General features: G+C 35.6%; 1 protein-coding gene across 4 annotated transcripts in view; it reads right to left on the bottom strand.

Moving 5' to 3' along the window:
* LRRK2 (leucine rich repeat kinase 2) overlaps positions 1 to 26325 on the bottom strand; it is a 142163-nt gene that overhangs the window by 64501 nt on the left and 51337 nt on the right. For 3 of the 4 annotated variants that reach the window (XM_060111824.1, XM_060111822.1, XM_060111821.1), the window contains 8 exons: positions 23796 to 24054; positions 19870 to 20058; positions 12895 to 13013; positions 12595 to 12636; positions 12402 to 12471; positions 11682 to 11899; positions 3832 to 4082; positions 3377 to 3525 (listed from right to left, as the gene is read on the bottom strand). In XM_060111824.1, coding sequence (XP_059967807.1) covers positions 3377 to 3525; positions 3832 to 4082; positions 11682 to 11899; positions 12402 to 12471; positions 12595 to 12636; positions 12895 to 13013; positions 19870 to 20058; positions 23796 to 24054 — 1297 coding nt within the window. The remainder of the gene's footprint in view (positions 1 to 3376; positions 3526 to 3831; positions 4083 to 11681; positions 11900 to 12401; positions 12472 to 12594; positions 12637 to 12894; positions 13014 to 19869; positions 20059 to 23795; positions 24055 to 26325) is intronic. The other variant, XM_060111823.1, reaches the window with a different exon arrangement.

A 26325-nucleotide genomic window follows, 5' to 3' on the forward strand; every position in this document is an offset into this window, starting at 1 on the left:
TTAAGAGATTAGGGACCTCTCCACAGAGATTTCTACCTTGAATTTGGTGTTATTTCGATACATGTTTTTGTAGTTTTATGATGTATGTATCCACAGGTAATACATATTACTGTTTTGCATTACATAAATATTATCATATCGTACATATCTATATTCAATTTGCTTTTTCATGTAACAATTTTTTAGATTTATTTTTCATGTTGATAAATGCATCTTATTCATTTATTTTAACTGCTACATAGCATTTCCATTGTATGAATATAGCCAATTTATTCATTCTCCTGTTGATAGACACTTACATTCTTTCCAATGTTTGGCTACTATGAAAAATGCCATAATAAATATTCCTATGCTTATGCTTACTTGCTGAATACTCAGTGCCTATGACAATGTTTAGCAAATTGTCAAAAAAAAAAACAAAAAGCAGGGCTTCCGTGGTGGCGCAGTGGTTAAGAGTCCGCCTGCCGATGCAGGGGACACGGGTTCGTGCCCCGGTCCGGGAGGATCCCACATGCCGCGGAGCGGCTAGGCCCATGAGCCATGGCCATTGAGCCTGCGCGTCCGGAGCCTGTGCTCCGCAACGGGAGAGGCCACAGCAGTGAGAAGCCCGCGTACTGAAAAAAAAAAAAAAAAAAAAGGCAAAAGGGTCTTCTGTGAACAGTGAGAGCATGCCTCTATTGTATATAACCACTAGTAGAATTCCTGAACAGTAGGGCATCTACAATCTCATTAGAAATGCCAAATTTCCCTTTAAGACAGATATGCCAATTTTGTCAGTTATTCCTAAGGTATTTTATATCTTTTGAGATTAAAAATATATACTTTACAAAAAAAAAGAGATTAGGGAAACATTATGCAAAATAAAGTGAAATATCTCAGAGCTGTCAATATTCTGGTATATTTATGAATTTCCAAAAGGAAAATACACTATGAGGTACCTCCAAGGAATAAAATTCTATGGTACATAATTTTGGAAACTGAGCAAATCATACAGACTGTTTTCTCATCTGTAAAACAGTGTAGCTAAATCAGATGAACTCTGAGATTCTTTAGAGATCTGAAAATCTGTGGTTCTATGAAAGTGGCTTGAGAAATTATTTCTGAGTATTTTCAAGGTTAAAAATATGGGTTATGTTTTATCCAGAAAATCTTCGAGGGTAAAAATGTTCCAGGACATTGCTAGAAGCTATCTTCCTGAGAAGCAGAAAGGTACATGCTATACCTCACGTATTTCCAAAAAGTATTTGTAGCAAAATAAATTAGTAGAAATGATTCTCCATTTAGGAATTAAAAGTCTTAAGGTTCAGATTCTATATGGAAGACTGATAAAATCAAAGAACTGAAACTTCATTTCACATGGGAATTTTTAATGGTTGTGGTCCCACTCAGGTATAACCTCCATAATGCGTCTTTCCAAATATAAAACCACTTCTAAAATTATTACAAAGTTGTGCAGTGCAAACAGATTTTTTTGAACAGAGGTATGTTCAAGCTTTCACAACTAATTAATTAATTCTATGCCCCTGAACATGTCACACAAAAATCTCAGTGCTTCAATTTCCACAATTAGTCAAGCAGAGATCATACCTGTCTTACCCTATAGGATTTTTGTGAGATTCAGCTGAGATAACATATTGACCATAAGCTAGCCTTAGGATCCCTCAGATGCTCTTCTTTCCAGACTTAACTTAATTAAACGTCACAGACACAGACACATTTCCCTGCCTCCACAGTCTGGATCAGATCCCCTTGAGGTACCCTCATAGCATCTTGAAACGTCTCCTCACAGCACTTAGTACGATATACAATTACATTTATTTATTTCATCATTATTCAGTGTCAGTCTTCTGAACTTAACTACACGTTCCTTAAGGACAGAGACTGGGTTGCTTTACTCACTAGTGAGTGAATCACTCTATTTCCCAGTTTCACTCTCATGGTAAGAATATGGTCAATGTCCAAAGAGGGTGGAAGGAAGGGAAAAAGAAGGAAAATAATTCTATGCAAATTAATATGGATTTTATTGTTAGTAGTTTCTCAAAGTTCTGGAAAAGTAAAATATTTTAAAGTAAGTTGTCAAACTATATTCTGCTATTAAACAGTATTAAAAATTATTTTACCAAGTCAGGTATAGAATAGGTATGTGGGTGGCAAGGTATGCACGGCCTCCATTAAGGATGATAAAATAGGGAAAGTTCCCATTTATTTCCATAGAAGTATTCTGTTCCTCAATATTAGAACTTTCAGACAGGCTACAAATGAACATAATTCCCTGTTGTCTCACATGCTAAGAGAACATAGAGTATTCCAGGATTTTTAATAAAAGTGATGATCATATTGTATATTATTATAATATTTTGTACAGAGCAAGAGCTCAATGAATACACATTAACCTAACTAATTTAAAAACTTTTAAATAATTAATTTTATTTCTAAAAAATAATAATAGTACTTATAGTCCAAAAATCTGCTGAAGAAACTTCAGTAGGAAACTCAGTATTTCTGCTTCAAGCAGCTCTGGCAACTATAAGCATTTTTAGTATAATCGTGTAAAAGGAACCACAGTTTAATGACTATCTGCATTCCAAGATATTGACATTTTAGCCTATGACAATAACAACATGTTAAATACTGTAATACAATTTTTAATATTAAAATTTTTGAATATTAAAACTAGACTTTTTTTAGAGCAGCTTTATGTTTATAGAAAAATTGAGCAGAAAATACAGAGAGCTCCCACATCTACCTTTACCCCTCACCATCACCACCCCAGACACATGCATCTTTTCCCCATTATGAACAACTAGAGTAGTTTGGTATACTTATATGTATAATTGATGAGCCTATATTAATAAATTATTATTAACTAAAGTCCACAGTTTACAACAGAGTGTACTCTTTGTGTACTATATTCTGTGGGTCTTGACAAATGTATAATGACATGTATCCACATTACAGTACCACACAAACTAATTCCACTGCGCTAAAAATCCCCTCTTCTCCACCTAGTCATCATTCCCTCCCTCCAAAATCTTGGAAATCACTGAATATTTTACTAACCCCTTAGCTTTGCCTTTCCCAAAATGTCATATAGTGGAAATTATACAGTGTGTAGCCTTTTCAGATTGGCTTCTTTCACTTAGCAATATGCATTTAAGTTCCCTCCACATTTCACGGCTTGACAGCTCATTTCTTTTTATCACCAACCTGCTAACTTGATATTTAAAACTCCAGCATAATATTTAACTGAAATGCCACCTTTAAATCCCCACCTAAAATGTCCATATATGGCTCATGCAATTACATTTATTTGTTGCATTCGACCCATACAACACTCAAAAGGACTGGAAGGAGAAGACTCATATAAAACACTTACCAAGAAAATTCATTCTGGCACTTAAACTCTCCACTTTAGGACAAGTCTCAAGAAAGTCCTCTGATAGAGATGAAATGTGGTTTTTACTAAGGTTTAAAATCTTCAGTTCCTTCAGGCTCAAAGGGGAACATATTCCTGATATTTTATTTCTAGTCGTAAGAGACAAAATGAGGATTAAATTACATAAATCACATGCTTTAAAGAAAAATAGTCAAAATATCTTCAAAAGTAGCATTAAAGCATGTTTATTAATTTTAAAATTAGTTTTAAAAATTTAAGTCAATTGATAGAAGCTGTATTATGAATTTCCTCAGTCTTTTATCACATTACATTATCACATGTATCACATTATCACATGTAAAACTCATTACTACGGAAACAATGTCATTGTATGCCAGCCTTATGAAACTTCAATGTGAGGTGACCCTTTTTTCTTCAATGAACCCCTTTCTTACCCTTCTAAAATGAGCTGTTCAAGATTCTCTACCACATCACTGAGATTCTCAGGAAGAAAAGATAGCTGATTGTAGGACAGGTTAAACTGTTTCAAGGTTGAGCACCTCACAGACCGATCCAAAACTACTGAGGGTCCAATGTCGTTTCGAGAGACGTCAAGGTTGGCAATACAATTCATTTTCAACAAGTAAGGGGGAAATGATGTAAATTTATTACTTTGCAAGTCCAAATGTGTCAAACACTTCAGAGTCTGGAAAGACAATATTTAAAAATTTTTAAATGAACCACCTGAACAACTTTAGTTTAGCTATAATTTCTGCCTTCTATACTTCTGGTAACTAGAACCATTAAGAATTTTCCAAAAAATTGAAAACACAATCTACAAGAGAGCTTCAGTATACTGACTGGTACTACCTGCTCTGCTATAAAATGGGTAAAGCCAGGAAAAATATAACAGGTAGAAGGTCAAAAGCAGGCTCACAGAAATAAGGTATAGAGTCTAATTCAGCTTTTCTTGTAAACTATTCCTGCAATGAGTAAAATGGAAGAATATTTTTGAACTAATGACTTAATGAATACGCAGTATAACATAATCCTGGGAATACAGTTTTTAACACTAGCTTTTAGAAATTGTTACACATTTTAATATAAGTAAGATTTACCATAAGGTAGTCATGTATATAATACACATTTTATTTTATAACCTCCTCTTTTATTTTCTATTTTTTTATTTTTTTAATTTATTTAATTTATTTATTTTTGGCTTCATTGGGTCTTCGTTGCTGTGCACAGGCTTTCTCTAGTTGAGGTAAGCAGGAGCTACTCTTTGTTGCAGTGTGCGGGCTTCTCATTGCAGTGGCTTCTCTTGTTGCGGAGCACGGGCTCTAGGCACAAAAGCTTCAGTAGTTGTGGCACACAGGCTCAGTAGTTGTGGCTCGTGGGCTCTAGAGCACAGGCTCAGTAGTTGTGGTGCACAGGCTTAGCTGCTCTGCGGCATGTGAGATCTTCCCAGACCAGGGCTCAAACCCGTGTCCCCTGCATTGGCAGGCAGATTCTTAACCACTGTGCTACCAGGGAAGCCCTAACCTCCTCTTTTAAATGAAACGTTTTGTTTCAAATCTCTATTTTCTATTTTTAAGCAATTTCTAATTTTACTATGATAATAGCAAACTTCCATTTATGTATCATATCAATTTTTTAAATGTTTGGTATGAATTATTGTCAAAGGGCTAAACTACCAAAAAACAATCACTTCCTTATTCTCCTTCTTATATATCAATATATGTACTTATTCTCATATGGAATTCTAAACAGTTTAACATGATTATAAAGGCTTATTAATGGATCACTGCCCAAAAAATTTGTTTCAAAATTCCTATCATTGTTTCAGATACTACAAGATTATTCAGAAGGAAAGATTTTTACATTATTTATTCCCAAGGTTTAATCAGCAAATTTTCTTGTAAAGAGATAGTTACAAGCAGTAACAAAAAGTGCCATATAGTGGTGCTGACTTGAAATTTCCTTAGAGAAAGTTATGAGCTGGTGCAGTCTTTCAATGCCCTAATGTATCTCACCTTGCCATGCTCTCTTCATTCTCTTTGTTTCAGCTAGGCTAAATTCTAGTTTTCTTTTACTTACTCTTTAGCACATATTGATGGTCTACCAAGTGTCAGTCATTAATTCCTTCACAAATTAGTTCAGTAATCATCTATCAAACCTCTACTATATGTCAGACCTTAGTAGGCACTGGGGATACACATGAACAAGGCTAAAACAGTTCCAGTTCTCAAGGAGTTTACAATTTTGTGAGGACAATATACCTTAGATCTAAATTTATAGTAATGAGCACTGGAAGAAAAAGAGTGGGTGCCAGGGAAAGATAAACAAGATGTTATCCAACCTAGCCTGGAGGGAAGACAAGGAGAAGAAAGGAAAAAGATAGTAAGGAAGTGACATTTAAAATGAGGCCCTTTGAAAATTTCCCTAATATGGGAAAGGAAATAGTCAATCAACTCCAGGAAGCACAGAGAGTCCCATACAGGATAAATCCAAGAAGAAACACACCAAGACACATATTAATCAAACTATCAAAAATTAAATACAAAGAAAATATATTAAAAGCAGCAAGGGAAAAACACCAATAACATACAAGGGAATCCTCATAAGGTTAACGGCTGATCTTTCAACAGAAACTCTGAAAGCCAGAAGGGAGTGGCAGGACATATTTAAAGTGATGAAAGGGAAAAATCTACAACCAAGATTACTCTATCCAGCAAGGATCTCATTCAGATTCGATGGAGAAATTAAAATGTTTACAGACAAGCAAAAGCTAAGAGAATTCAGCACCACCAAACCAGCTCTACAACAAATGCTAAAGGAACTTCTCTAGGCACGAAACACAAGAGAAGGAAAAGACCTACAGTAACAAACCCAAAACAATTAAGAAAATGGGAATTGGAACATACATATGGATAATTACCTTAAATGTAAATGAATTGAATGCTCCAACCAAAAGACACAGATTGGCTGAATGGATACAAAAACAAGACCCCTATATATGCTGTCTACAAGAGACCCACTTCAGACCTAGGGACACATACAGACTGGAAGTGAGATGGAAAAAGATATTCCATGCAAATGAAAATCAAAAGAAAGCTGGAGTAGCAATTCTCATATCAGACAAAATAGACTTTAAAATAAAGACTATTACAGGAGACAAAGAAGGACACTACATAATGATGAAGGGATCAATCCAAGAAGAAGATATAACAATTGTAAATATTTATGTATCCAACATAGGAGCACCTCAATACATAAGGCAAACCCTAACAGCCATAAAAGGGGAAATCGACAGTAACACAATCATAGTAGGGGACTTTAACACCCCACTTGTAACAATGGACAGACCGCCCAAAATGAAAATAAATAAGGAAACACAAGATTTAAATGATACATTAAACAAGATGGATTTAATTGATATTTATAAGACATTCCATCCAAAAATAACAGAATACACTTTCTTCACAACTGCTCATGGAACATTCTCCAGGAGAGATTATATCTTGGGTGACAAATCAAGCCTTGGTAAATTTAAGAAAACTGAAATTGTATCAAGTATCTTCTCTGACCACAACACTATGAGACTAGATTTCACTTACTGGAAAAATCTGTAAAAAATGTAAACACAGGGCTTCCCTGGTGGCGCAGTGGTTGAGAGTCCGCCTGCCGATGCAGGGGATGCGGGTTTGTGCCCCAGTCCAGGAAGATCCTACATGCCGCGGAGCAGCTGGACCCGTGAGCCATGGCCGCTGGACCTGCATGTCCAGAGCCTGTGCTCCGCAGCGGGAGAGGCCACAACAGTGAGAGGCCCGCGTACTGCAAAAAAAAAAAAATGCAAACACATGGAGGCTAAACAATACACCACTTAATAACCAACAGATCACTGAAGAAATCAAAGAGGAAATCAAAAATACTGAGAAACAAATGACAATGAAAACATGACGACCCAAAACCTATGGGATGCAGCAAAAGCATTTCTAACAGGGAAGTTTATAGCAACACAATCCTACCTCAAGGAACAAGAAACATCTCAATTAAACAACCTAACCTTACACCTAAAGCAATTAGAGAATGAAGAACAAAAAAACCCCAAAGTTAGCAGAAGAAATCATAAAGATGAGATCAGAAATAAATGAAAAAGAAATGAAGGAAACAATAGCAAAGATCAATAAAACTTAAAGCTGGTTCTTTGAGAAGATAAACAAAATTGAAAAACCATTAGCCAGACTCATCAAGAAAAAAAGGGAGAAGACTCAAATCAATACAATGAGAAAGGAAAAAGGAGAAGTAACAACTGACACTGCAGAAATACAAAGTATCAGGAGAGCTTATTACAAGTAACTGTATGCCAATAAAATGGACAACCTGGAAGAAATAGACAAATTCTTAGAAAAGCAAAACCTTCCAAGACTGAACCAGGAAGAAATAGAAAATATAAACAGACCAATCACAAGCACTGAAATTGAAACTGTGATTAAAAATCTTACAAAAAACAAATATCCAGGACCAGATGGCTTCACAGGCGAATTCTATCCAACATTTAGAGAAGAGCTAACACATAGCCTTCTCAAACTCTTCCAAAATATAGCAAAGGGAGGAACACTCCCAAACTCATTCTGCAAGGCCACAATCACCCTAATACCAAAACCAGACAAAGATATCTCAAAGAAAGAAAACTACATGCCAATATCATTGATGAACATAGATGCAAAAATCCTCAATAAAATATTAGCAAACAGAATCCAACAGCACATTAAAAGGATCATACACCATGATCAAGTGGGGTTTACCCTAGGAATGCAAGGATTCTTCAATATCTTCAAATCAATCAATGTGATACACAATATTAACAAATTGAAGAATAAAAACTATATGATCATCTCAATAGATGCAGAAAAAGGTTTTGACAAAATTCAACACCAATTTATGATAAAAAGCCTCCAGAAAGTAGGCATAGAGGGAACTTATATCAACATAATAAAGGTCATATATGACAAACCCACAGCCAACATTGTCCTCAATGGTGAAAAACTGAAACCATTTCCCCTCAGATCAGGAACAACACAAGGTTGTCCACTCTCACCACTATTATTCAACATTGTTTTGGAAGTGTTAGCCACAGCAATCAGGGAAGGAAAAGAAATAAAAAGAATCCAAATAGGAAAAGAAGAAGTAAAGCTGTCTCTGTTTGCAGATGACATGATACTATACATAGAGAATCCTAAAGGTGCTACCAGAAAACTACTAGAGCTAATCAGTGGATTTGGTAAAGTAGCAGGATACAAAATTAATGCACAGAAATCTCTGGCATTCTTAAACACTAATGATGAAAAACCTGAAAGTGAAATTAAGAAAACACTCCCATTTACCACTGAAACTAAAAGAATAAAATACCTAGGAATAAACCTACCTAAGAAGACAAAAGACCTGTATGCAGAAAACTATAAGACACTGATGAAAGAAAGTAAAGATGATACAAACAGATGGAGAGATATACCATGTTCTTGGATTGGAAGAATCAACATTGCGAAAATGACTATACTACCCAAAAAAATCTACAGATTCAATGCAATCCCTATCAAACTAGCAATGGCATTTTTCACAGAACTAGAACAAAAAATTTCACAATTTGTATGGAAACACAAAAGACCCCATATAGCCAAAGCAATCTTGAGAAAGAAAAACAGAGCTGGAGGAATCAGGCTTCCTGACTTCAGACTATACTACAAATCTACAGTAATCAACACAGTATGGTACTGGCACAAAGACAGAAATATAGATCAATGGAACAGGACAGAAATACCAGAGATAAACCCATGCACATATGGTCACCTTACTTTTTATAAAGGAGGCAAGAATATACAGTGGAGAAAAGACAGCCTCTTCAATAAGTGGTGCTGTGAAAACTGGACAGCTACATGTAAAAGAATGAAATTAGAACACTCTTTAACACCATACACAAAAATAAACTCAAAATGGATTAAAGACCGAAATGTAATGCCAGACACTATAAAACTCTTAGAGGAAAACATAGGCAGAACACTCTATGACATAAATCACAGCAAGATCCTTTTTGACCCATCTCCTAAAGAGAGGGAAATAAAAACAAATATAAACAAATGGGACCTAATGAAACTTAAAAGCTTTTGCACAGCAAAGGAAACCATAAACCAGAAGAAAACACAACCCTCAGAATGGGAGAAAATATTTGCAAATGAAGCAACTGACAAAGGACTCATCTCCAAAATTTACAAGCAGCTCATGCAGCTCAATAACTAAAAACCAAACAACCCAATCCAAAAATGGGCAGAAGGCCTAAACAGACATTTCTCCAAAGAAGATATACAGATTGCCAGCAAACACATGAAAGAATGCTCAACATTGTTCATCATTAGAGAAATGCAAATCCAAACTACAATGAGATATCATCTCACACTGGACAGAATGGCCATCATCAAAAAATCTAGAAATAATAAATGCTGGAGAGGGTGTGGAGAAAAGGGAACCCTCTTGCACTGTTGGTGGGAATGTTAATTGATACAGCCACTATGGAGAACAGTATGGAGGTTCCTTAAAAAACTGAAAATAGAACTACCATACGACCCAGCAATCCCATTACTGGGCATATACCCAGAGAAAACCATAATTCAAAAAGAGTCATGTACCAAAATGTTCATTGCAGCTCTATTTACAATAGCCAGGACATGGAAGCAACCTAAGTGTCCATCAATAAAGAAGATAAATGGATAAAGTAGATGTGGCACATATATACAATGGAATATTACTCAGCCATAAAAAGAAATTAAATTGAGTTATTTTTATGAGGTGGATGGACTTAGAGTCTGTCATACAGAGTGAAGTAAGTCAGAAAGAGAAAAACAAATACCATATTCTAACACATATATATGGAATCTAAAAAGAAAAGAAGAGAAAAGAAAATGTTTCTGAAGAACCTAGGGGTAGGACAGGATTAAGACACAGACGTAGAGAATGGACTTGAGGACACAGGGAGGGGGAAGGGTAAGCTGGGACGAAGTGAGATAGTGGCATGGACATATATACACTATCAAATGTAAAACAGATAGCAAGTGGGAAGCAGCCGCATAGCACTGGGAGATCAGCTCGGAGCTCTGTGACCACCTAGAGGGGTGGGGTAGGGAGCTTGGGAGGGAGACACAAGAGGGAGGAGATATGGGGATATATGTATATATATAGCTGATTCACTTTGTTATAAAGCAGAAACTAACCCACCATTTTAAAGCCATTATGCTCCAATAAAGATGTTTAAAAAAAAAATGAGGCCCTTGTGACTTGGGGGATTTATTCAGGTAAAGAGGAGGATAGAGTGTGGATATATTTTAGACATTGGGGTAGGGTTAGGGATCACCTTTTTTTCTTCTCTCTCCCCAGATATACAAACTTTAAGGGAAAGATACCACTTAAATATATTTAAAAATCATGCAATATTGCTCTTAAAATATGTCAAAAGCATGGTAAATTTTATAAATTAGAAAAAGGGAAATGTACTTGCAACAAAACTAGTTTTTAAAAAACAGGTATAATTCTTTTTCAAACTTTGAAGTTCAGTTCAAGAATTTGTTTAAAAATTTAAACATTTGAATTAAGATCGTTTTGTCAATATATCTTCTTTGACTTCTGATCTATAGTACATTAAAAAAAAGGATGAACAAAGTCAATAGTCAGAGGACTACCCTATCAGCAGACTATTTTATACTTTAATTTTTATGAAATAGAGACTTTGAGCATAAAAATCAATTTTTAAGCTGCATATAATTTTAAAACTCAATTAATGCCTTATGGATAGTTTAGTTGAGCCTCGGTATTTTGCAGATAAGAAAATAGGGTCTACAGCAGTCGCAGTAATATGTTCTTATTGTCACACAGTTGGTAGCTGAGCAGAGCCAGGACCGCCAAATCAGGTCTAACCTAATTTAAACAGTTTAAGTTGTCCTACTAGGATTAAATAATTGAAGGCATAATCAACACGTAGCCTTGCTAGACTTTAATACTTACCATGTAGCATCAGGACAGAACCTCGAATTCCTTTTTAATCACATTTCCATTTCCTTTATCTGCCCCCAAAGATGCTTCTGGAATACCACACAGACTAAGATATTTGTATGACAACCAGAAGAATGGGAGAATTATTGTCCAATGACACAAAAACAGAACGTTCCTTTTAAAGGAACGTTTAAGCATGCAAATTAGATATAAATGTAAAAGCTCTTCAAATATCCTGAGAATTAGAAGGATAAATTAAACTTACTTCACATAGTTGTTGTGGAAAGCTCGTGAGTGCATTCTGGTGAAGTTCCAGCTTTACAAGATGCTCCAAATGACCACTTATACAGGATTTCTGGCTCAGGGCATCAATATCTCTTAGTTCATTTGCTGAAAGGTCTAAAGATGTAATATATTCTCTCTCAGAAGCCAGGGAAGAAATGCTCTCTGAATGCCTCATATGTGATTGGAATTTCGATGCTCCTTTTGTCAAAAACAAACAAACAATGGAAATATAAACAAGCAATTTAAGTTCATATGGTAAACGTTTATGGATCACCTACTACTGTCAGGCTCTCTTCAAGGCACTGGAAATTCAACAGAAAACGAAACTATGGAACTTACATTATAGTGGCAGAGATAAACAGTAAATAATAAATATTTAATCAGGTGGTATAAGTAGTGTAAAAAAACAATAGACCTGAAGAAGAAGAACATCAAGAGTGGCATTGGTGAGGGTATTATTTACATTTCAGGAACACAGTAGGAAGGATAAAAAGTGGCCTGTATAACATCATAAAGGCTAAATTTTTAAATCTATAATTGTATTTCATTTTTCTACAGTCTATGGAATCATTAGGTAAATATAATTTGAAGGCTATGTTAAATTGGCATCAAGAAAATTTGCATAATCAGAGGAAATTTATCAAAGTGCTGTATTCTGCTCAAAATATCTATTTACTTGTAATTACTTTCAAATACTTACTGAGTGAATCATCTGAAGTCAATATTTTTCTTTTTCTCTTCAGTAAATCTTCATGATCAAACATGGGTCCCTATTAAATATTTATAATAAAATTACTGTCATTTTTTGGAGCAAAGAGAACATTTTCCTATCTGGTTTCTTTAGGAGTCACTATAAGATTACTAGCTAAAGTATTCATGGGACCAAGACATACCATAAGACACAGACCTAGTCTGGGCTCCATAGACATGAAGCTCTAAAAAGAAAAAAGAGTAAAACCATTTTAAAGTGTACAGAGCACCTATATGCCCCAAACATGCTCAAAAGTCTACAAATGTAAATTTAAAATAGCATACGTGCACGCACACACACACGTGTATATATATAGAGAGAGTTTTCTCACATTAGGGAATTTCTGCACCAATAGCTCCTAGCTTTGGCACACGATTTCAGTTATCGAAAGAATGTCAAAAAATATACAATATTTAACTGCAGTTTTTACAATATAACTTACCAATGAATTGGAATGTCCTTGCAAATTTGGTGAGCAATGCTGCAAGGCAGGATCTCGGTAAAATTCTCCTACGCTAATTGAATTTGATTTCTTTTTCACAAGAAATGAGCCTTCACTTCCTATTTTTAAACAATAACATAAAGGTAAGTAAAAAAAGGTGACCTAATCATAAGATGCTAGCATAGTAGTTCAATCACAAAACATTAAACACATTTTCATGAATGGAAATTGCCAATTCCTTTTGTAACATCTTTAAAATAGAAATGATAAACTATGTCAGCTTGTCATTTTCAAATTCAACTACATTATTCTTCATCCACAAATATTTATTGAATGGCTGTCACAGACTAGACACTGAGTAAGTGCAGGATAAAGATAAGCAGGAAAAATAATCCAGGCCTCATATGAGCTCATAGTACAGCAGGAAAGAGCCAAGTAAAAAAATAGTTACAAGTGCTACAATAAATACATGCATGTTCAGGAAGCAGAGAAAGTTTATACATAAATCTGATCAATGTTATTCCTTTCTGTTTCTCTGAATTTTGCTTAGAAAATTTTCGAATCTTGTTTTAAATATTGGAATCACACTAAATTATTTAAAATTCAGTAATTTTGAGTACATCTCTGTTTGAATTACATATTTTATAGTTTCATTTATGAAATGACATTAAAATAAACACAATGAGTTTAGCTGGCAGTATTGTTTTGAGAGAGAAGAGAATTACTTTTAAAATTATGGATTTTCAAGAAAATAAGGATCAATATTAGTCATATTTTAAGGATAAATAATGTAAAGCCATTTTTAACAACTCATGAGATTTTAAATTCTATCACTTTTTATCTTAGAAGCATAAAGAATTAATTGTGTCAAAACAAATTATAAAATTTACAAATCCAAAAATGAATTATTTTTAGGTTAGCATTTCTGATGTTTTCCTTTATTTAAAAATATTTAAAGAGAATTCTTCTTTCATCCATGATGGTGTAACAAACACTGAACTTAACCTCCCCACAACAAACAACTAGAAAATTGGACAAATTTTTTTAAACAACTCGTTTCAGACATTGGGCTGCAGAGAGTACAGGACTGTGTAATCCCTGAAAGAAGGGAAACAAATTATGTGAGCCTTATGATCACCCTGGCTTTCTGCCTGGAGGCAATTTAAGGGCCATACACACAATGAGAAGGAATTTAAACAAAGCCCAATGGCTTTCCTGAGATGAGGAAATGGAGATCAGTGTTCATGGAGACTAACTTAGCTGGGAGTTCCAGGAGAGAGTCATGGAAAAAGAGCTCCAGTAATCTGCATAGGGATTTCCTATAGCTGTGCACTAGAAGAAATGTAAAAGGGAGTTCTTCAGGAGGAAGGAAATGATACTAGATGCAAACTTGGATCAATATAAGGAGGTTAAGTCATCAAAAAAAATTCTAGTATTTAATGTATGTGCACCTAATAACAGAGCTTCAAAATACACAAAGCATAAACTGATAAAATGAAAAGGAAAATTAACAAATTGACAATTACAATCTCAACATTTCGTTCTTAAATATAACAAGTAGAGAAAAAAAAATCAGTAAAGATACAGAGGACCTGAAAAACACTATCAAACAAGTTGACCCAATTTCACCCAACAACAACCAAATACACATTTTTTTAATTGCACATGAAACATTCACCAAGATAGACCACACAGTAGTCCACAAAGCATGTCTCAATAAATGTAAAAGGACAGAAATGACCAGAGTAGGTTCTTTAACCACAACAAAATGAAATTTGAAACCAATAAGAGAAAGCTATGTGGAAAAATGTCCAAGTATTTGGAAAATAAACAACACTCTTCTAAATAACTCATGAGTCAAAAAATCACAAAGGAAATTAGAAAATTTCAAAAGTGAATGTAAACAGAATACATAAAAGTTGTGGGATGCAGCTAAAATGGTGCTCAGAAGGATCTGCATGGTCTTAAATGTTTATATTATAAAATTAGAAAGCTCTAAAAATCAGTGTTCTAAGATTCCATTTTAAGAATCTATAAAATAAGAGTCAAATAAAATCTAAATAACTTTAAAAAAAGGAAAGATGGGCCTCCCTGGTGGCGCAGTGGTTAAGAGTCCGCCTGCCGATGCAGGGGATACGGGTTCGTGCCCCGGTCTGGGAGGATCCCATATGCCGCGGAGCGGCTGGGCCCGTGAGCCATGGCCGCTGGGCCTGCGCGTCCGGAGCCTGTGCTCCGCAACGGGAGAGGCCACAACAGTGAGAGGCCCGCATACTGCAAAAAGAAAAAAAAAAAAAAAAAAAAAGGAAAGAAAAAGCAAAAATCAATGAAAAATAAAATGGACAATCAATACAGAAAGTCAATGAAACAAAAACATGATTCTTTGAAAAGATTGATAAAATTGATAAATCTTGAGCTAGACTGAAGAAGGAAAAAAAGGAAAGACAAAAAATATCAATGTCAAGAATTAAAGATCAGATATCACTAATGATCTTATAAACATTAACAGGACAATAAGAGATTATAAATAATAAACAAATAAATTTGCCAACTTACGTAAAGTGGACAAATTCCTTGAACATTTCAAATTACAAAAACTGACAAAAGAAGTAACAGAAAAATCAAAAGAACCATAAATTTATTAAAGTTATTATATTTATAATTGAAAAGCCTCCCCCCCCACCAAAAAGTATTCCTAACCTACAAGGCTTTACTCATGAATCCTATTAAACATTTAAGACCTCTCCTACACAAATTCTTTCAGAAAACAGTGGAGTCAGGAGCACTTTCCAATTCATTTCAAGAGGCTAGCATACTCTCATAGTTACAACAAAACAAAACTACAGACCAATATCCCTCATAGATGTAATATCCTTAACAAAATTTTAGAAAATCAAATCAAATAATATATTAAAAGGATAATACACCATAACTGAGTAAGATTTACCCCAGAAAAGCAAGTTTGGTTTAACATTAGAAATTCAATCAATGTAATTAACTAAATAGCAGAATAAAGGGAGAAAATATGCCCATTTCAACAGATGCAGAAAAGCATTTTCCAACACCCATTGTGATAAAAAGTCGCAGCAAATAATTACTAGAAACAAGTTTCCTAAACCTGATGAAGGATAGCTATTAAAAAAAAAAAACTACATATAACATCATACTTAATGATGAGAGACTGAATGCTTTCCCCCTAAGTTTGGAAGCCAGGGAACAATGCCTACTCTTAACACTTCTATTCAGCATAGTACTGGAGGCCCTAGCCAGTGTAATAAGACATCAAAAAGAAGAAGAAGAAAAAAAGATATGCAGGTTAAAAGGAAGAAGTAAATCTGTCTTTATTAGCAAATGGCATTATTGTGAACATAGAAAAATCTATGAAGTCAACAAAAAGCTGTTAGAACTCATGAGTTTTGCAAGCCCACAGGATACATTAACATACAAAGAAATCAACTGCATTTCTATAAACCAGCAGTGAATGAACTACTGGAAATTGGAATTCAAAAACAATACTATTTACAATAGCATCAAAAAACATGCAATACAAAATATTGGTGGGAGAAATTTAAATGACAAATAAATGGAAATAAATACTACATTTATATGTCAGAAGACTCATTTTTAAGACACCAGTTCCCTCAAATTTATTTCTAGATTTAATCTAAAGAAATTTTTATTTATATGTTAATTCTATATTATATAAAAATAATATATTATTTATACATTAATTCTATATTAAATGTATATATAGATTTAATTCTAATAAAAAATCCCAGCATAAAATTAATTAGTTGATTCAAAATGTATATGGGAATGCAAAAAACCTAGTATAATAAGAAAAATTTTGAAAAAAAACACCACCAGAGAACTTATACTACCAAATTTCATTAAGCTAAAGTAATCAAGACAGTATGGCATTGGCATAAGGATAAAGATTTAAATCAATGGCACAGAATAAAATCTCACTCCTAGGCATATACCTGGAGAAAACCATAATTTGAAAAGATACATGCACACCGATGTTCACTGCAGCACTATTTACAATAGCCAAGACATGGAAGCAACCTAAATGTCCATCAACAGAGGAATGGATAAAGAAGATGTGGTACACATATACAATGGAATATTACTCAGCCTTTAAAAAAGAACAAAATAGGGGCTTCCCTGGTGGTGCAGTGGTTGGGAGTCTGCCTGCCAATGCAGGGGACACGGGTTCGAGCCCTGGTCTGGGAAGATCCCACATGCCGCGGAGCAGCTAGCCCCGTGAGCCACAGTTACTGAGCCTGCGCGTCTGGAGCCTGTCTTCCGCAAAAAGAGAAGCCGCGGTAGTGAGAGGCCCGTGCACCGCGATGAGGAGTGGCCCCCGCTTGCCGCAACTAGAGAAAGCTCTCGCACAGAAACGAAGACCCAACACAGCCATAAATAAATAAATAAAAATTAAAAAAAAAAGAACAAAATAATGCCATTTGCAGCAACATGGATGAACCTAGAGATTGTTGTACTGAGTAAAATAAGTCAGACACAGAAAGACAAATATCATATGATGATATCACTTATATGTGAAATCTAAAAAAAGGGTACAAATGAACTTATTTACAAAACAGAAGTAGAGTCACAGATGTAGAAAACAAACTATGGTCACCAGGGGATAAGGAGGGGAGGGATAAATTGGGAGACTGGGATTGACATATACACAATACTATATATAAAATAGACAGCTAATAAGAACCTACTGTATAGCACAGGTATGTCTACTTAATACTCTGTAATGGCCTATATGGGAAAAGAATCTATAAAAAGAGTGGATATATGTATATGTATAACTGACTCACGTTGCTGTACACCTGAAACTAACACAACATTGTAAATCAACTATACTCCAATAATTTTTTTTTAATTTTTTAAAAAAGAATGCAGAAATAGAACCACACCTATATGGTCAGTTAAATTGGACAAACATGTCATTAATTCAATGAGGAAATATAGTATATTCAACAAGTGATGTTAAAACAACTGGATATCTATGTGGAAAAAAATAAATGTCAATTCTTCACTGACACTATATACCAAAATTAAAATGGATTATAGACCTAAATGTAAAAGTTAAGAATTTAACACTTCTATGAGAAAACATAGGAGAAAATATTCACAAATTTGAGATAGGAAAAGATTTCTTAAATGGGATAGAAAAAGCACAAACTAGAAAAGAAAAACTGAAACACTGCACTTTTCAAAATTTAAGACCTCTGCTCTTTGAAAAATAACATTAATAAATGAAAAAACAAGCTATAAATGAAAGAAAATATTTGTAATTCATATATCTGTCAAAGGGCTTCTACTTAGAATATAAAAAGAACTCTTAAAATAACATAAGACAGCAAGACAATTAAAAGTTAGCAAAGATTTGAACAGACACTTTGCAAAGAAAGTATCAATGTATGAATGGCCAATAAGAACATGAAAATATTCTCAATATCAAAAGTTTTCAGTGAAATGAAAATTAAACCCAAATAAGCTAGGACTACAGCCTCACTAGAATGGCTAAAATTAAACTGACTTACGATATTAAGGGTTATAGTGTAATGAGGATTCAGAGCAACTAGAATTTTCATACATTGCTGGTGGGAGTATAATATGGTATAACCACTTCAGAAAACAGCCAGACATAAAAAAGGACATACTGTATCCTATTTATATGAAACTTGAGAAAATACTAGTTTAATCTATTGTGACAGAAAGCAAATCAGCGGTTGCCAAGGGACAAGGTAGGGGGGGACGTTTTTTGTAAAGAGACATATAAAGGGACTTTTTTGGATGATAGAAACGTTGCATAACTTAATAGTGGTGATGATTACATGGATGTATAAATGAAAACATATACTTTAAATGGGTAAATTAGTATATCTCAATAAAGTTGGGGGTTTTTTTGTTTATTTATTTATTTATTTTTGGCTGCATTGGGTCTTCGTTGCTGGGTGTGGGCTTTCTCTAGTTGCAGCGAGCAGGGGCTACTCTTGGTTGCAGTGCCCGGGCTTCTCATTGTGGTCTATTATTGCAGAGCACAGGCTCTAGGTGCGTGGGCTTCAGTAGTTGTGGCACATGGGACCAGTAGTTATGGCTCACGGGCTCTAGAGCACAGGCTCAGTAATTGTGGCGCATAGGCTTGGTTGCTATGCAGCATGTGGGATCTTCCTGGACCAGGGCTCGAACCCATGTCCCATGCATTGGCAGGCAGATTCTTAACAACTGCACCATCAGGGAAGTCCCAATAAAGTTGGCTTTAAAGAATGTTTGGACTTGAGACATGAGATTTTGGAATAACCCTTATTTTTGCCCTCTCAATTGTCTTTATTCTATCACCCAAAGTTTTCAATCATACTATTTTAATAAAAAAGCACCTCACCCTATTTTTACCAAACTGTATTATGTTAAATGTCAGCCTTAATCACTGCCATTAATATCTTGTCATGTTCATTTTTTGTTATTTCAGGAGTTATTAAAATATTATTTTTAACTCTAATAAAGATAAAAATATTTTTTATTAAGCACTTTCTATTTGCAAGCACTCTCCCAGACACTTTACATACATTTTTCCAAATTCCTATAAATAATCCTGGAAGTTTAGCAACACTGTCTTTAATAAGGATAAGGGGCTTACACAAACCACAGAAGTATCTAGTCAATGATGGAATATGGAATCCAATTCCATTCTGAGTCAGTGTTTTCACTGCAATAGCCACCACTCACTGATTATAGGCAGTATGATAACACTTAAAAGTGTAGACATACATTTTCTTCATTGCCTTAAGTAGTAGTTAAGTAATAGTAAGCATTAACTATTTCCACTAATGAATACAGTTTTCCTCAAGATTTTCCAAATGAAGTAAATCAGATTTTTGTCACAGTTTCTACTGTTCAATGCCAGAGGGTAAGTGTTTTAAAACATAACTGACTCTATTGTTTAGTACTAATTACCTTCACTATCCAGGTCATCACTTTGAGCAAATACACTGTCAACATAAGACTCGGGAATGAAGGTCCATTCATCAAATTTATCAAGTATTTCTTCAGAAAAAGTCCCACTGCTGCCTGAGGCTGTTCCTTCTTCCACAGCACTTTTCATCTGATATCTGAGCACCATTCTCGCTAGGGTGGATCCTATATCTAAAAATAAAAAAATATACCAGCAACAATTTTTTTAACATCTTTATTGGAGTATAATTGCTCTACAATGTTGCGTTAGTCTCTGCTTTATAACAAAGTGAATCTGCTATACATATACATACATCCCCATATCTCCTCCTCTGCTTTTCCCTCCCACCCTCCCTATCCCACCCCTCTAAGTGGTCACAAAGCACTGAGCTGATCTCCCTGTGCTATGCAGCTGCTTCCCACCAGCCATCCATTCTACATTGGGGAGTGTATATATGTCCATGCCACTCTCTCACTTCATCCCAGCTTACCCTTCCCCCTCTTCATGTCCTCAAGTCCATTCTGTATGTCTGCATCTTTATTCCTGTCCGGCCCCTAGGTTCTTCAGAATCTTTTTTTTTTTTTTAGATTCCATATATATGTGTTAGCATATGGTATTTGTTTTTCTCTTTCTGACTTACTTCACTCTGTATGACAGACTCTAGGTCTGTCCACCTCACTACAAATAACTCAATTTCGTTTCTTTTTATGGCTGAGTAATAGTCCATTGTATATATGTGCCACATCTTCTTTATCCATTCATCTGTCGATGGACACTTAGGTTGCTTCCATGTCCTGGCTATTGTAAATAGAGCTGCAATGAACATTGTGGTACATGACTCTTTTTGAATTATGGTTCTCTCTGGGTATATGCCCAGTAGTGGGATTGCTGGGTCGTATGGTAGTTCTATTTTTAGAAATCAATAATTATACAAGCATAAACATATATCATACCAAAGTTCCTTATATAGTCTCCTACTTCTAAGAGAATTTTTTATTCTTACTTCAAAGTCACTTTACAATCATGATACTGTATAAAGTAGCAGGCAATGAACTTGAATTTTTTTTTAATCATAAAAATTTACACAAAGCTTTGGTGTTGGTGACAAAACTGAACCTTTATGAAACTAACTTGATCCAGGAAAAGGTCTGGGCCTTGAAGCCAGACAGGCCTGTGCTCAAGTCACTTGCAAGTTATACAAGCTCCCTGAGTGTCAGTGTCCTCACTTGGGAAGTGAAGACAACAATATACACAGCATAGGATTATGGAAAAAATTAAAGAATATGTTGCATGTGAAGTTTTTAGCAAAGCACTTAGAACACAGAAGATAATAAATGATATTCTTATTTTTAAAAACTATTTGCTGAGTGATTCATTCTATTAGGAAATCTGATGAAATTTCAAAATTCTTCTTAACATTCTTCTTGCTATTTTACTGCATTTTATATTATGCTTTATTTTGAAGAAATAAGTTGGCAGAGTTCTCATTGTCCTACATATATCCTGGAAAATTTCTTCAAATATTACTCTCGTAACTCACATTACAACATGTGTGCATAACTCAAATAGTACCTGGAAAATGTTTTAAAGCTTTGAATTCAAAATATTCTTTACTCAGACCAGTTGTCAAAAAAATTATGGCTATGCCCTCCAATCTCTCAAATGACATTATATTTTTTAAATTAGGTAAGACTTTTCAATACTTGTAAAAAACTTCATACAGAAACAAAAGAATACCCTGAACGTATATCTCCCTTCATACCTCTCCAAAGGCCCACAATTCCTCTCCATCAGAGATCAAAGATTAAAGTAGGCAGGTTGTTGGCATGAGACCAATTGAAGTGATAAAACATGGACTCTAATCATTTTTCATTAGTTTCCAAAGTCCCCAAAGGCAACCAGGGAACCCATTTCTGGATTTTTTTCTCAACATGGTCTTTTCACGTTTGAACACTTATGACTACCATATCCCAACTGTCTTTTCACCAATACTAGTATACTAAAAACACTGTTCTCTAACAGTGTTTTTTCCCTTAAGAATGCATTCTAGGTCTTCCCTGGTGGCACAGTGGTTGAGAGTCCACCTGCCGATGCAGGGGACACGGGTTCGCACCCCGGTCCGGGAGGATCCCACATGCTGCGGAGCGGCTGGGCCCGTGAGCCATGGCTGCTGAGCCTGTGCGTCCGAAGCCTGTGCTTCGCAAAGGGAGAGGCCACAACAGTGAGAGGCCCGCGTACCGCAAAAAAAAAAAAAAAAGAATGCATTCTAGGGACTTCCCTGGTGGCGCAGTGGTTAAGAATCCGCCTGTCAATGCAGGGGACATGGGTTCAAGCCCTGTTCCGGGAAGATCTCACATGCCGCGGAAGAACTAAGCCCGTTTGCCACAAATACTGAGCCTGTGTTCTAGAGCCCAGGAGCCACAACTGCGAAGCCCGCGTGCCACAACTACTGAAGCCTGCGCACCTAGAGCCTGTGCTCCACAACAAGAGAAGCCACCGCAGTGAGAAGCCCATGCACCGCAATGGAGAGTAGCCCCCGCTCGCCGCAACTAGAGAAAGCACGCACGCAGCAAGGAAGACCCAACACAGCCAAAAATAAATAAATTTATTTTTTTAAAAAAATAATGCATTCTATATCTGGACATTTGGATTGTTTTTCTCCCAATGAATGCAAAGCATTCCACTGCATGAACATACCATAATTAATTTGAATAGTTCCTTTTGGGGAATACTTAGGTTTTTACCTAATTTTTTGTTATTATGAATAATATTTTAATGTGCATCCTTGAACATAATTTTTGTACACAGTAAGAATGCCTGGGGCTTCCCTGGTGACACAGTGGTTGAGAATCTGCCTGCCAATGCAGGGGACACGGGTTCGAGCGCTGGTCTGGGAAGATCCCAAATGCCGTGGAGCCACTAGGCCCGTGAGCCACAACTACTGAGCCTGTGCATCTGGAGCTTGTGCTCCACAACAAGAGAGGCCGCGACAGTGAGAGGCCTGTGCACCGCGACGAAGAATGGCCCCCGCTCGCTGCAACTAGAAAAAGCCCACACACAGAAACGAAGACCCAACACAGCCCCAAAAAAATGAATAAATAAATAAAATAAATAAAATTAAAAAAAAAAAGAATGCCTGTATCATTCATATGCTATCAGCATATTCCTGGGTCAAAAAAGGATGGGTGTACATTTAAAATATTAATGGATATTGCCAAATTTTCCTCAAAAGAGGAAGATTTGAATTCATATCTATAATGTGTGAAGTGTCTGTTTCCACATATGCTTATCAACATAATTTCTTACCGAATTTTATATTTGCCTATACTATATTTAATGAGCACTTACTATGTGAAAAGCACTAGTATAGATGCTAAGGGTAACTGTCATCAATGTACTTAATGTATACAGGATCTATATTAACTTGAAATTACATCCTTAAGTGAAATGCGAAGTATACTAACTTGAAAATGCAAAGTATATATGTGTTTATGTGTCCATGCGCATATTTTAATTCATATGTAAGCATACAAAAAGTCTAGGGAAAAAATCTACATTGATTACCTATAAGTGAAAAAATACATTGTTATTTTCTTCCTTAAGATTCTTATGTTTTTCTATTTGTAAATGCACATAGATTATTTTTATAATAAAAAATAAAATATGTAACAAAGAAAAAAAACCTGACAGAAAGATCCCACTGTTTTGCTCTATCTTTATAAAATATGTATTTGCTGGCTCATAAAGAACTTAAATATAATGTCAGTTTCAAGCATTTCTTGACAAAAAAAAAAAAGATATCCAAGCCTTTACAATATTTTTGGCTTAAGTTGAACCAAACTGGAATGAAAACTAACTAAAAGATTAGTGATTTTTAAAAATAATACTAAAATTAAGACTTGTACAGACTTTTCCTGTTAATACTTACTTGTCTCTTTTCTTAAATTAGATGTCTTATCTGGAAATAGAGGACCAAGCCAAGAAGGTTCAATTTTTCCCATACAAAATCCTCCAAGGCAGATGCTATTATTGGCCAGATCCAGGGCAAGCCTCTTTAAGAGTAAGCTAATGATTTGGCTGTCGCCTTTCCCAATGCTGATTGTTAGAGCTTTCCGTACATCCTGCTCACGGGATCCACTATTCAGTAACAGTTCTACCACTTTGGGACTGCTTGCTTTCTCACATACCTATTAAAGAAAAAGAGAAGGTAAGCATATTAACAACCTGTCATTTTTCCTTTTAAGAGACTGATAATCAAACTTGGTGTGATTTTTCCCTACATCCATAAATTTAGAATGAAACAAAATAAGGCAAAACTCATCCTTGAAATAGATTAGGAAAATAAAAATAAGACTAGCACCACAAATATCAGAGCAGCATAAATCAAATAAATCTGCCACATGAGAGTCAGTTACCATGAAAAAGGCAACAAGATATGAAATAAAACTCATAGGCTTGAAGTCAGAATACCTGAGGCTCCAACAATTTACACGTTTCTCATACTTTCTGGACTTCTGTTTGCTCATTGGAAGACATCTGGGAAACTAGTACCTTAACACAGTAAATGCTACTGCCCTGCCTTCATTTGTGACTCAGAATAACTAAGTGTGAGTATAAATATTATACAATTTGCTAATGCCACATGCAAAGGACAGTCATCATTTACTTCTGGTTTTCCAGGACAAGAATTTTAATTTCCACAAAAACATATCTAGTCTCTCAGTTTTCTACCTTCTCCTGAATGTTACGTTTTCAGAGCATGTCCTCAAGGTGGGTTAGCATGCTAGCTGCTACAAAAACTAGAGTGACCATAGTAAGCAGAGAGAAGCCTTAGCAAGCTGCAGCATAGCACACTGGCCCAACCCAGCAACAGCTTCTGAAAGGCAATGGAATGTGATGTTATCAACTAGAAGAACAAAGTCATAGATAATATAAATATTATATGCCAGGTACTGTGCTAACTTCTGTAAACACATGACCTCCAATCCTTATTTTTAAAAAACCTATGCCGTAAAAATTATTACCCCCATTTTATAGATGAATATTTAGGAAAAATATATGATTTGTCCAAACCCTTACAGCTAGTCAATAAGAGACTTGGATTTGAAATCAAATCTGCTGGCTCCAAAGCCTGTGCTCCTTTCATGACCCAATATTAAGGATTAAAAAATAAAAGGAAAGAAGACCCTAAGATTCAGGGTACCAGGTCGGTGGAACAAGATGGTTGGGGAAAATTCCTGAATTCTTCAGAATTAAAGTGTGTCCAAGAGGTTTGAGGGGACAGTCCTGTGGTGTGATGGCACCAACTTAATGCCCATTGGTCTCCAGGATCACCCATCTTCAACCCATTCTCCCCAGAGCCACTATAGTACTTTTCTAGTCTGGATATGATCAGGTCATTAACCTATTTTAAAATCTTCTAAAACCTTTCTGCTCCAGGACATTCCCCCAAATACGACATGCAATTTTTCAAACCTCATTACCTTCATTTATGCTATTTCTCTTGCCTCAAATATCTAATTCTGCTCTTCAGCCAGTAAAAAGATGTTCATTCTTGAAGGAATAGTTTTAAATTCTCTTGCACATTAAGTACTTGCTATCAACTTCCCAGGCTACACACACCCTTCCTCCTCCCGATGCCCATCCCATTTTGTTTAACATAGCACTTAGCACACTGAACTAGACAGGCTTATTTGTTTTATAACTAGAATGAAAGGCATGGATGCTACTGCAATTCAATTTGTACCTCTGTACCCTAGCACAATGCCTAAGGAATATATTTAATTTAGCAAATTATTAAATCCTTTAAGCGCCCACAGGAAATTTTAAAGGAAGGAAGGGAGGAAGGAAGGGAGGGAGGGAGGGAGGAAGAAAGGAAGGAAGGAAGGAAGGAAGGGAGGAAGGGAGGAAGGGAGGGAGGGAGGGAGGAAGGAAGGAAGGAAGGGAGGGAGGGAGGAAGGAAGGAGGGAGGGAGGGAGGGAGGAAGGGAGGAAGGGAGGAAGGAAGGAAGGAGGGGAGGGAGGAAGGGAGGGAGGAAGGAAGGAAGGAAGGAAGGGAGCGAGGAAGGAAGGAAGGAAGGGAGGGAGGGAGGAAGGGAGGAAGGGAGGGGCCAAAAAACTAATTTCTTCTCTTGGAGCCCAGAAATCTTTCATCTCTAAATTATGGCATTTACTGCCTACCTTGTATTAAGGTGATTTATGTTTTATCCTCCCCCATCTCCCAATAGACACTTTGAAACCATCTTGAAACAGGAAACTCCTTTTCTATTCTTTACTGACTATCTAGCACTGTGCTTTCCACAAAGAAGATGCTCAATACATTTTATAGCAGAATTTTTCTCAGGGGACCCAAACTATCCAAGCTGATTTCAGGGATATGGTGCCATGAAGAGATAAATGTATAAGAAACAGTATCAGACAAAAGAAATAAAATTATGAAAGTAATACCAACTTCATGAG

Source organism: Mesoplodon densirostris, chromosome 11 (genome assembly GCF_025265405.1).
Source record: "Mesoplodon densirostris isolate mMesDen1 chromosome 11, mMesDen1 primary haplotype, whole genome shotgun sequence".
Taxonomy (NCBI): Eukaryota; Metazoa; Chordata; class Mammalia; order Artiodactyla; family Ziphiidae; genus Mesoplodon; species Mesoplodon densirostris.